This window comes from Sinocyclocheilus grahami, unplaced genomic scaffold (assembly GCF_001515645.1).
Source record: "Sinocyclocheilus grahami isolate Dianchi unplaced genomic scaffold, SAMN03320097.WGS_v1.1 scaffold249.1, whole genome shotgun sequence".
NCBI classification, from domain to species: Eukaryota; Metazoa; Chordata; class Actinopteri; order Cypriniformes; family Cyprinidae; genus Sinocyclocheilus; species Sinocyclocheilus grahami.
Window position 1 is genome coordinate 1328546 of NW_015505428.1, and position 13335 is coordinate 1341880.

Here is a 13335-nt window from a genome sequence, read left to right on the forward strand (position 1 = left end):
TATATATATATATATATATATATATATATATATATATATATATATATATATATTTATATATATATATATATTTATATATATTTAACTTTTAGTCTATTTAGACAAAATTGTATAATTAGTATAATTTTTTTGGCAATTTATTGAAATATTTTTAGAGATTAAAATAAATGTTTTCTATTTTAATATATTTCAAAATTACAGGAATTTATTCCTGTGATCAAAGCTGTATTTTCAGCATTTTCCAGTCTTCAGCGTCACATGATCCTTCAGAAATCATTCTAATATGCCGATTTGGTACTTTTTATTATTAATGTAATATTTTGGTGGAAACTGTGATAAACTTTTTTTTCTGGATTCCATGATGAAAATTTTATTTTATTTTATTTCAAATATACATTTTTCCAACATTGTAAAAGGTTTATGTTAAAGGTTTTATAGTCACCTAATAGCGCACATTTATATAGGTTAAATGTTTAAACTAACATTGTGTTATGCTTTAAGGATTTTATATCTATAGATTTTATTTCGGCAAGTCGTAATTATAACATCGTATGATATTGTCTCATATGATGCTCATAAGTTCACTTGCAAAAAAAGGGCAGTGTGAAAGCGAACCGCACCAAACAAAAAAACATTGTATTTGGTCCGGACCAAAGCAAGTGAACTAGTGGACTTTCCTGGTGTGAATACAAAACTACCCAGAACACCCTAGAAACAACACTGCAACAAAACACTAACACCTTAGAAATGCACATAATCTTCCAAAAAGTCTACTTATGGCTTCAGTTTTCACTGGTTTCACTCATAAGATGGTATTTTAAGCCCTTTTTCATTGTCACGCAACGGCCTTCTCATATGTCATGTTTCCTTTAGTCTATATATCTTTTCATTCTAGTACCCTTTCATCTCTGTGACGTTGTCTTCTTCTCAGTAGTTCTACCTCTCAGTTGCACTCTCTCTCTATCTGTCCCTCTCTCACACGCTCTCTCTCCTCCTCAGTGTGCGCGATGGCTGTGAGAAACTGTCTGGAATGTCAGCAGCACACTCTGGGTAAGTCTGGTGCAGAGAGCAGCCATGGACAGCAAAGCCTTCTGGGAGCCGCCAAGTCTATACCAGCACAGGCAAGTTCAACATCATGCCAAGGATACCTCTCTCTCTCCTCCTCTCCCTCTCTACTGTCCAGATGGTAATTTTAAATAGAATCCTTTTGCGCAAAATGGTCCATGGTTTGATTCTTACAGTTCCAGTAAAAAAATAAACCCCCTTTCTTCTTTAATGTGTCGTGTAACTTACACTCACAGCTCATCTATTATTTAGAATCTTAGCAAAACTGTTGCATTAGTGCCTCTGTGCCTCAGCGCTGTCTAAATGTGGAACAGCAAACAAAAGTCTCCCTAGTTTTTTTACTAAATCCAACTGATATCGTGTGTTGGAGCAGTGGGATAATTTTTTGGAAAAAAAATATAATAAAATTAATAAAAACTGTTCTGAGACTGTGTGAACTGTGTGTTGCAGAGTCCTGTGGACATTGTGACAGGAGGGATGTCTCCTATCAGAGATTTAGACCGGCTTCTGCAGGACATGGACATCAATCGTCTCCGTGCTGTAGTGTTCAGAGACATAGTGAGTCTCTCCATACTCTTATTCAACTAACACATCCCTTGCTGGCTCTGATCTGCCACTCTTTCAGCTAATGTCTCTTTTATTTTCTATAGTGCAGTCAAACAGTGTTTCATTTGAAATAATTTTTGTATTAATGTAAAGGTCTTTACTGTTACTGTTGATCAATTTAATGCACCCTTGCTGAATAAAAGTATTTCTTTCTTTCAAAAAACTGACCCCAAACTTTTGAACAGTAGTGTGGCTATTTTTTTATTTTTTTTTTACAATACTCTAACATTTGTTTTGTTGTGTGCTGTGCTTTAGGAGGACAGTAAACAGGCTCAGTTCCTGGCCCTGGCAGTGGTCTACTTCATCTCTGTACTCATGGTATCCAAATATCGAGACATCCTTGAGCCACACAATGACAAAAGACATGCCCAGCGCTCACAGTCTGTCAGGAGCACAGGTGACCACCTGAACCCACACACATCACTGCTGCAAGATTGAACCTACAGACCAGATACACACGTATTCAGTTTTTTGAGCAGTGGACTGTTGTGTTGTTTTTTGCAGAGAGTGTTCAGTCTGATCTTGAGAACGGTTTGTCTCATCATCGAGAATCTAGTAATGAGGATGCGAAAACCTCAGTCATCCCCAGTGATGCCGAGACACGGACCGGCCCGGATGCTGTATCTGAAGCCCTGTCTACTTTGTCCTCTGAAGTCAGGAGAAGTCAGGAGGTCACTGATAGAGACAGCAAAGGAAAAAACGTCAATGTCAAGGATATTCTGAGAAGTCTGGTTGGTGCTCCCTCTGATGACATTATGGTGGACCCTAGCCTTATACCGCCCGGGTTTCTGGGTGCAGTGGGCGATGCTTCCCGTGACCAGTCCGTCCAGTTTCACTCCTTCGACAGGTGAGTGGACAATCAGAATTTATAGTTCACTGGCCAATCCGTGCACACAGATGTAAGTGCTTTGCTAGAGGCGCAAAGATTTTTTTATAGCTCTTGTTTTCTCTCGCCACACATCATGTAAAAAACAAAACATGTTTTCTCTTTGAGTGTGCTATGGCAGCGGTCTGTGTGCTTTTTATGATGGACACCCCCCGCAGAGCACCTGACTTCTGCTGTGGAAGTGTGCCGTTCTACACAAACAAACAGCCTTACAAAAGCAGAGCCCATCAAAACGGGCCCCAGGAGATGCGTACTCATACACTTGTCCATTCCTCCACCAGTGGACTTGTGTCTGTGTTTGCTGGTTGATGTGTGTGTGTGTTAGGGCAGAAATGGTTATTGTAAAGAAAAAAAAAACTAACACTTCATAGCCTATGTAAATTAATGTATAGATTAATCCTTATTAAAGTTAGAAAAGTTATTAAGTCAAAAGCGGTGAGTTTTTTTTGTTTTTTGTTTCACATTAATGGCAGCAGCAGGTGTATTAGGCTGCTGTCACTTTAAGACATAATGCATGGATCCAATATACTGATACACATGCATTTTCTTTCTGAACTGTGCTTTTTAATATTTTAGTGAAAACTATGATACAACCATGATTTTTTGATGAATAGAAAGTTCAAAAGAACAGCATTTATTTAAAGGGGTCATACGATGTTGCTAAAAAGAACATTATTTTGTGTTTATGCGGTTTAAGGTTAAAAAAACAGTTAGGATTCTTGACAACAGGTTCTTTGATTTTGTCAGCTATGAAAATGCGATGAAAAAGATGCATCATAACAATGATGAAACGGTTTCACTGTTGATAGTTTGACGAGGCAAAAAAAAAAAAAAAAGATTAAAATAATCCAATCGTACTATGCAAGATTTGAAATTATTTGAAATTATGAACTAAAATGTTGTTTATTTATTTATTTGTTTGTTTGCCATTTCAGTTGAAGCAAAATGGACAAAAATGTAATGAATATGTCATGATGAAATATAGACTAAATTTAGAGGCCTTGACTGTTTTCATCCATGACATGAAATGGATATTTCTGGTAGCATGTTTGTGCCCTAACCTCTAAAGAAGACACAAAGGGATACATTTTTAAAATGTATTTAACTTTATTTGGCTTTTAAATGTATTTAAATTAAAAAAATAAAAATAAAACGGCGCAGTTTGAAACTTACCACCAGCAAGACTAATTTAAAGCAGCATTTCTATGTGAAGAAGCTGATAGTTCAGCCCTTGTTTGTTGAAAATGTCGATCCATGTCCAGTAAGATCAGTTTCTCACACACACATTTCCTCGCACCCGATCTCACATTTGTGCAGATTACGGGAAACATGCTGTTTACATGTCGTGTCCGGGAGTGTTGGTTAAAACTGCTAAATAATTCAGCGTCTGGAATCCAAACTCCATGTGCGCTGGCCAACGCTGGCCTCTCGTCTGGTGGTATAAACCTGGCAGCTCTGATTAATTGACAGCGGTAGTGAGTTGGGGCTAAGTGTGGCTAATGGTGTGCTGAATAATTTACAACCTGCGCCTTTGAGCAGATGGATGCAGCAGCCGTCCACCCCCACCATCCCACCACCGGTCAGAGGTAAACATGTACTTGAGAGAGAACATAAATGCGCTCTAATAGAGTTTTTGGAACAGCGCACTGTTGTTCAGCAAATGCTGATATCATGAGCTGCGAACCTTTCAGTTTACAAGTTCCTTTCGTTTTCTTGCACTGGATATTTTCAAGTTAAGGAGACATCAGATGTTTAGAAATGGTGTGAGAACACTCTCACTCTCGTGCCTTTGCTCCTAGGCAACTTCCAGCGGGACGTTTGAAGCAGTCTGTCCTAGACGGCTCTTATCTGATGCTGGCGTAGCTCCTCAGTCTGTAGCGTCTCTGTGGATGTGTTCTGGAGAGGAGCTGGTGACTGCGTAGCATTACCCCTCTGTCAGCACTGATAAACTCAACACTAGCCACTGTGAAAGGCCAGAGCTCTGTCATGGCTTTCAGCTGATATGAACCATTTCCATTTTTACTCTAGACTATATAGAATGCAGCAGAGACCCGTGATCATTATGAAAGCTTACTGATGTGTTCTTTATCTTTCAAACATTTTTACCATTTGTGATTATGAAAATGTTACCATGGTAATTTGCTGTGTGTTTAATATGTTTCCTCCCTGGTTTATTCAACATGCATTCTTTTCTTTAATACTGTTTTATTTTTACTAGGACACCTGCTCATTATTTAAAAAAAAAAATATATATATATATATATATTTTTTATAAATAAAATGTTGTTATAACACAAATTAACCTATGATAAACAAATTAAAAAGTGATAAAGCTGGAATGCGGATCTAAAAGTCTTGAAGGCGTTCCATGCTTATGCTTGGCACTTGTTGATTTTTTTTTTACTTTCTTGTCCTCATAAAACAATAAACATGAAAAAAAAAGGTATGTTTGCAATTGCACACCTGAATAAGGTTTATGGCTGTGCAAATGTATATTTTTTGAATGACACGATGAGGAGCATGATGCAGTTCCTGAGCCACCAAAGAAGTAGAACCTAAATGGAAACCGAAAAGTCTGTGGCTAAAACCATTGATGGAGAGAGAACCTGCTCTGCCTGCAATGTATGAATGGTTTCCAAAAAATAATTCCATGACTGCCCTTTGTTATTTTGAAAAACATGGAAAAGCAACTATAAAAAATTAACTATTGATCTTTTGACTTGATTGTTTTTGTTATTATTATATCACGTATACTATCCATACTTCAACATATCCATATTGCAAAATAAACACCAAAATTATTTTGTGGTCCATACAAGTCCATTCTAGTGTTCAAGTCTTCTAATGCCAGACCAACAAGAGGAACAGACCAAAGTTTAGGTCGTTATTCACTGAAAATCTTCCCCTCCATCGTAGCTCTTAAAGATGGCTCTTTATGCTTTCGAATCGCTCTCACGGTACTTTGATGTCAAACACCGATCGATCTGCGCAGCGCTGCTTCAGGTCGAACACACCTAATAACTAGAGCGCATTAGCATCAGTGGTTCGCCCGCTCAATCTCAACCGTTAGTTTCTACAGCCTACAGTCTGCTAGCTAGCTATGCCTTCCTCACGTAAATGCATATTACCTGGTTGCGATAATTTACAAAACAGCTCGGTCTCCTTATTTAAATTAAGCTGCTAGAGTGAGCGTCCATTCAGGTTGTAGCGGTATTTAGAGCGAGAGAGAGAGAGAGATGGCAGCTTTCCCGCGAGGGGGGTGTGGTTTCAGCGCAGACAGAGGACACGCCCCCAGCATTTGAGAGCAGAGAATACTGCCTATTTTTTTCAAGATATTGATAACTTATTTTATTTACTTGGCTTTTTTTTATCAACTCGGAACACATTTAATATTGCTTTGCTTGGACTTTAAGTACAACTCAAGTAAGAGCCTATGACGGTTTGATTTCAGTGGCGTCGATGGCGTCAGACCTTTTTTTTTTTCCCTTTTCTTTTTTTTCTGAATGTGAGCGTGGATACCTTTTAGAGTCTTTTAGTGGAATAGTTCTTAATAGTTTAATGTTTCAAGATATTGATAACTTATTTTATTTACTTGGCTTTTTTTTATCAACTCGGAACACATTTAATATTGCTTTGCTTGGACTTTAAGTACAACTCAAGTAAGAGCCTATGACGGTTTGATTTCAGTGGCGTCGATGGCGTCAGACCTTTTTTTTTTTTCCCTTTTCTTTTTTTTCTGAATGTGAGCGTGGATACCTTTTAGAGTCTTTTAGTGGAATAGTTCTTAATAGTTTAATGTTTTTTTTTTATTTTGCCCCTTTGTGATAATTATAAACTGTCCTTGTAAAGATGCATGAAGAATCATCAAAATATTTCTCTTTTTAAGTCCCACAGGAAAGAAAAAAAAATTGGCTGAATTAATATTTATATAAAACTAATTTCAAGCATTTAAGCATAAATCGCTAGATCATATCATGAGAAACATACTTTCAGCTAAGTGTGTCCAAACGTTAGCCTAATACTGTAAACGGAGCACAACCCTCAAAATGAACTGGAATTTTGAGACGTTTTCAGTCCTTTAATCTTTAACTTACCGCAAAACGTCTTGTTTATCAGATAATCACACGACATGACATTGTACAGCAACACACAGTAGCATCTAGAGCATAACACACCGCCAGCTTTAATCAATCACAGAGTTTGGAGCTCTGAGTGACAGGAGCTGGGAGGCCATTGATTGGTCAGAAGATAGATGCTGCCATTATGGAATATTTTGTGTCAGGGAAACAGGGCTCTAATTACACTAACACGGTAAATGGGCTTCTTGTGCTGTGTGAGCTGGGCGGCTTTTTATGCTAAATCACATTATGTGCAGCATATTTAGCCGACATCATCAGTCTGATCGTTACAGGGCCGTCGATGGAACCAGAGCTAATGGTATTTTGACAGAGTACTTGATTTTCTAGCTCTGTGTATTTATTAGAGCATCAGAGTCTGCTTTCCCTCTATTAGAAAATGCATTAAAAAGGCTTCAAAATCTAATGCAAGCATGAACTTTTTTTTTTTTTTTTTTAAAGTACACCATTCAATCTACAAAAAAAATTATTTTTTGGAATAATAATAATGGATTGTTGTCTTGGTCATTCTTTTTCAGGAGTGTTGTTGTGGCACCTAAGAAAATGGGTGGGGCTCCCTCACTAGGAATGAGTACAGTCTCCGCAGCTGCGTCCGTCCCATCAGCCACTGCTGCATCCTCAGGTGAAACTACAGACAACAGTGTGTCAGTGGTATCTGCAGGAGAAGCTGTTCAGAGCACAGAGTCCGCCCCAGGTGAGGGTCTTCATGAAAGATCATGTCAATAACTACACCTTGCCAAATTACAAAGCTATATAGAGCTGTATATATATATAATGTATATGTATGTGTGTGTTTATATATATATATATATATATATATTAGGGCTGGCACAATAAATCGATTCGTGGATCGATTCTGAGATTTTCGGCATGCATCGTGATTCTCTCTGGAATCGATTCTGAGCTTAGTTTTTAACAGCAGATGGCGCTCTAGGCTAGTTTTTAAACCGCACGCTTAAATGCTCACGAAGAAGAGCGCATGTGCGTTCGGCTGAGTAATGTAAGTGGTTAAATGTACTTGCACATCGGCTTTTATGACACGAGATTAATGTAAACACAGCCCACTGTGAACATCCTTGTAATTCGCTTCAACCTTTTCGAACTTTATGAATGATTATTTTAGGTTCAAGTGGTGCGTGTGTAAGGAACTGGAAGCAAGCAGAACTAAACATCTGCTGTTAAAAACTAAGCTCCGAATTGATTCAAGAGAGAATCGCGATGCCTTTGGAAAATCTCAGAATTGATGCAGAATCATTTCTCGATTCGTGATGCATCGATTTATCATCCCAGCCCTAATATATATATCTCAGTGTTTCCGCTAGGGTTAGGGTTAGGGCCCAAACATGTTTTATTTTTTCCAATCTTATGTTTTATTGTTACCAAATTATGTGTTTTAGCATGTCTAATTATTTGAAAGCATAAAAACAAGTTTCATTTATTCTTACAATAGCCTTATGATTTTTTCCCCCCTCAGAAATTCTGTGTTGTGCATTTACATTTTTAAGGCATAAAACATTCATTTAATTTATCTTTTAATTAATGAAAATTAAACAAATAAAATTTTTTGGAAAATAAAGGGGATTTAACATTACATTTAAAACACTAAATAAATATTGTATGATTATTCCTTTATAAATAAGGTTTTAATAAGTTTAGTAGTAGTAGTAGTAGCCTATTACATACATTCTACTGAACAATAGTAGGCTAATATATTTCTGCTACAATGTCTTCAAGTTAAACCGAACTTTTATTTTGACGGGTTGCCGTGAATACCTTTACATTTCTGTGCGTGTATGATATGAGGATAGTTTTACTCAAATGAAACGGTCAAATGCTCATGAAGTGGCTCTCAGAGCAGTTCTGAAGATGTTGTTCATGTATTTATGTCCTCATTTAGTGAGACGGCAGACGTTAATATCACCGGGAGCGTCACAAGCGTTTCCGTATGAGTAGTAAACAAAACCGTGCGTCTTTGCCATTCATTAACACAGAGACATGCAGAATTCATATTTAAATAGTCGTTTTGCGGCTTAATATTTACAAATACTAGTGGGAGCGTGCTCACTTGTGTGTGCGCATCGGGGCGACCATGTAATGCAGAGATCATTTTAAGAATACTTTTCCCATAAACTGGTCAAAATGCACAACACTGCTGTATGCTGCCTGAAAGAAACAAGCGCGGACGAGAAGCACACAACAAAAAGTTGTTATCGTGACAGGCCTACTCACACATATAGAGAAATGTGTCACAAATGATGCCTTAATGACAATTTGAAATCCTCATACATTGACCAAATCATGTTTTTCTAATCATATCAACAAGTTTGTGTGATGATTAGGGGCTGCATTTGAATTGTAGCCAACATCATCACCTCTGTCTAAAAATCATTGCGTCTATGTGATTTTCTTTTATTGTGAAACCAACATGTGCATGCACACACGATCCTTTGTGCGTGAAGGGATTGTTTTTAGTTCCCTTTAGCTTTTCGTGTTTTTTGAAGTAGTGTACTCATGGGTCTGTATCTCATGCTTGTAGTTTTAAGCTTGTCTGGATTTTTATGGTTCTCTTGTGTGTGTGTGTGTGTGTGTGTGTGTGTGTAAGGAGAGGGGCAGGTCCCAGCTGAATAGAGATAAGCTCATTTTCTCCGAGCTGTTTGAAGTGGCTACTTCATCTGCGAGCGTGAGTCTCTCCGCAGACGCACATGTTGGTGCTTAAAGAAACATTCCACACTGCTGCAAGAGTTATCCCTGCCCTGAGACCCCGTGTGTGTGTGTGTGTGTAGAGATATTAGCGTATGCAGATTTATTGTGGTGTGATATCCTGAGAGAGAGAGCATGGTCATGCCAAGACCTTCACTAGCCCAAAATGTGACCCTTACGGGGGCAAGATTAAATTTATTGGCATATAAGTATTAGTACACCAATCACAGCCACACACAGGGCTAATGAATTTATGGACTGTTTTATCAGGAGGAGTGTAAGAGCTGCTCTAATGCTTATTTTACACGAATGCTAACGAGAGCAGAGCTATCATTCAGCGGAAACTCCTTTCACATGGTGTCAGAGCTTCAACATACATCTTCGCTCTTGTCCTTTATATGAAAGTGTTGTAGATAGCAGAAGGAAAGGGTGATTTTAGCAGGTTGTTAGAAGCGCTGAATATCGTGGATAAGTGTCAAAACATTCACAATGATTTTACTGACTATATAACATTAAGGAACCTTGTGAATATTGTGATTTATTTTAATACTTTTAAGTGTCCTTAGACAAATTTAACAATCCTTTCTCGTCTAGCGAGTGAAACTGATTACATAGATGTGTTAATAGAGTCTCTGCTTAAACTTAGGTAGCATAAATGGTTCTGAAGTGTTCATCACTTCAGATTGTCTGTATTAGGTGATCAATTCATGATTCAGTGATTCATTTGCATTTTCACATGCATTAATGGTCTTATCTTTTGGTAAAATTGTAATGGTAATTAATGGTAATCTTTTGGTAAAAATATACTACCGTTCCAAAGTTTTTTTTTTAATGTTTTTGAATATCTCTCATGCTCATCAAAGTTGCATTTATTTGACCATAAATAAATGGATGAATGAATGAAAAAAAAAAAAAAAAAAAGTACATACAGTAAAACAGTAATATTATGAATATTATTATGACATAATTATTATAATACAATTTATTAAAATATGATTATTATAATATAATTTTCTTATTATTACCATCAATCTTGAATACAGTTGCGCTGCTTAATATTTTTGTGGAAACTTGTTTTTTTTTTCAGGTTTCTTTGATGAATAGTGTGTTGAGTTGAGTTTATTTGACACAAAAAGTAGCAATTCACTGTTACAACCTTCTTGTCAAGGACAACACAAATAAAGTTACAGTAACTTAAAGAACTCAAAATAACTAATTTATTTGAAATAGAAGTCCTTTGTAACATTATAAGTAACTTTTGATCAGTTTAATGTATCCTTGCTGAATAAAAGTATTAATTTCTTACTGACCTCAAACTTTTGAACAGCAATGAATATGGCTGTATATATTATATATTAAATATACTTCTCATGTGCGTTAAAGAACAGTACATTGATTATTTTGAACTAGATTTTAACTATTTCCTTTGGATAAAATATTGTAAATCTACTGCAGTTGGCTACAGTGCTGCAGTTTTAATTGAACTAAATGGGAAAAACAATTACTGACAGACTAATGTTTTATAAACAATATCAATATTGATTAGTTTTGTTTCCAGAAAAAGCATCTAAAAACCTATATAATGCAGTACAGATATTTACATCGTTTTTTAAATTATTATTTACATAATTCTTTTGTCAAGATGATGATAATGTCAAAATGATTTGTCTCCAGTCTCTCTATATCGCTAGGATAAGCATTTGTAGTAAAATTATTTACAGTCGTAACACCCAGCTCTAATCTGTCGAATTAGTGAAGGTTCATTCACGGAACATGTGCTCGTTTTAGCTTAATGCATCTGTTTTGTTTGGCGTGCATGTATTTGGGTGACGAGTTGTTTACTCTCTGCAGGAGGAACCTCCACCAGCTCCAACCTGCCATCTGTCCCTGCTTTACCCCCAGTGACCCAGAGCTCCACCCCCAACATGAGGTCTCTGCTTTAAACTCAAATCTCACGCTGTATCATAAGCAAGCTATAGCTTTAGATGCATTTTTTAAAAGCATTATTTGATTTAATGATCTGCTGTTTGTAAAGCTATTTCAGTCACAGCCTGTGCAATATTTACAAGTGTGTTTGTGTGTGTTTTCAGTATTTCAGAGAGGTTGGAACATGCTCTGGAGAAGGCAGCTCCTTTACTCCGAGAGATTTTTGTGGATTTCGCACCGTTCCTCTCTCGCACACTGCTGGGCAGTCACGGACAGGAGCTGCTCATCGAGGGCACCAGTGAGCTACTGTTCTACTCTTATTACTGACATTTGTGGAATAATCCACACAAATGCAGTCACACTAAAGGCAGCAGTCTGTTTGACGGTTTAAAGTGAGGTTTACATCATTGCTTACAAACACGGAGACATCTCATCACTCACACCCCCTCTCTCACCTCTAACCAAATTTAAGCAGTAAATGTGGCTGGAAGTATCTTTTAACTCAATGATTATAATAGCAGTGTTCTTTTATTGAGCACAGGGTCAGAGGCCAACAGACTCATACAAGCGTCCACTGCCTCCCAGAGAAATGAAACGCTGATTGATAGCTGACTTTGGAGAGCCACTTAAAACAAAAATGCTTCCTTCCTTCCTCTTCCTCCAGCTTCCTATGTGTTCTCATCTTTAGCTTTCATGTTAAATCTCTTGCACGCTTTCTGCTTATCTAGTTCCCTAGCAGCTTCTTTAAAGCTGTATTTCAGATCAATAGAACATACGCTCACCATATCTAGTCTGATGTAATACAAGGTTCAAACATGTATTAGTTTACAGTAGCATCATGTAGGTTCATGAAGGTCATCAATACTCTTTGACCCCTCAAGATGGTGCAGAATCAGACCACTCACAAATGTGAGTGTGTCAGCAAAACAGACCCTGAAGAATTAAATGTTTTTAATGCCGAGGAATTTATTTCCCTCAATACATTTGATGCAAGAATTCTCATAAAACAGAATTAGAAGGGTTCAGCCTGGTGTTTATTAGTAAGTGAGGGAAGAAAACATTTGTGTTTGCCAAATTATTTTCAATATGTATGAAATCCAGGTGGGTCTATGCAAAAGTCAAATAATTAGCAGTATTTTTACAGTGGTATGTAATTATTAGTATTTCGCGATCAGCTATTTCAATACTCTATTGTTAGCTGGTAATTATCACAAATTAATAGATTTGTTATGTTAGGGTTAAAATCTTAATTATCTGTAAGGGTTAAAAGTTTTCACCTATTAAAGCTGAAATGCAATCTGTTTTTCTCTGCAGGTCTTGTGTGCATGAAGTCCAGCAGTTCTGTGGTTGAACTGGTCATGCTGCTGTGTTCTCAGGTAAGTCATTCCTCCATCCCTCCTCCACTTGTTCTTTTCCCCCCATTCTCTTCTTTACTGTTAATAAATCCATTGTTGCAGTGTTATCTTCACACTGCCAGCATGATTCCTAAGCTCTGAGTATAGACAGAAGTCCAGAAAAATGGCCAGGGAACCCTTCTTAATGCTGTTGATATGAGTTCAAAGGTCAGGGGTCTTGACCCAATGTAACGGTCTTGGTCATGTAGCCAGTCACAGAGGATAATGCAACATTGATAGTGTTTTGTGATCGATTGGCCTCCCCATCGGGTTTTGCCGAGAGTATTTAACGCAGGTAAGATGAAGGATTAATAGCCGAGCTCTGTGTGTGTGTGTGTTTGTGAGTTCTTTGCTATAGTTTGGGAAAGAAATTGTCCCCAAAAGTGATCTAAAGCTGACCAGTCCTCCCTTTGGAGACAGCGTGTGTGCGTGTGTGCGTGCGTGCGTGCGTGCGTGCGTGCGTGAGTTCTTTGCTATAGTTTGGGAAAGAAATTGTCCCCAAATGTGATCTAAAGCTGACCAGTCCTCCCTTTGGAGACATTCAAAGACATCCTTACTTTGAAAATTGATGGAATGCTGTTTTTTTTTTTTTTTTAAACTAGGTATTGCAGGAAAGTTCAGA

At 37.4% G+C, this 13335-nt stretch overlaps 1 protein-coding gene across 8 annotated transcripts in view; it reads left to right on the forward strand.

Moving 5' to 3' along the window:
* The window catches only part of LOC107598261 (lipopolysaccharide-responsive and beige-like anchor protein), a 228872-nt gene that overhangs the window by 71649 nt on the left and 143888 nt on the right, over positions 1-13335 (forward strand). For all 8 annotated transcript variants that reach the window (XM_016289545.1, XM_016289547.1, XM_016289551.1 and 5 more), the window contains 8 exons: positions 1000-1121; positions 1516-1623; positions 1927-2068; positions 2176-2518; positions 7212-7387; positions 11245-11323; positions 11484-11617; positions 12634-12695. In XM_016289545.1, the coding sequence (XP_016145031.1) occupies positions 1000-1121; positions 1516-1623; positions 1927-2068; positions 2176-2518; positions 7212-7387; positions 11245-11323; positions 11484-11617; positions 12634-12695 (1166 nt within the window). The remainder of the gene's footprint in view (positions 1-999; positions 1122-1515; positions 1624-1926; positions 2069-2175; positions 2519-7211; positions 7388-11244; positions 11324-11483; positions 11618-12633; positions 12696-13335) is intronic.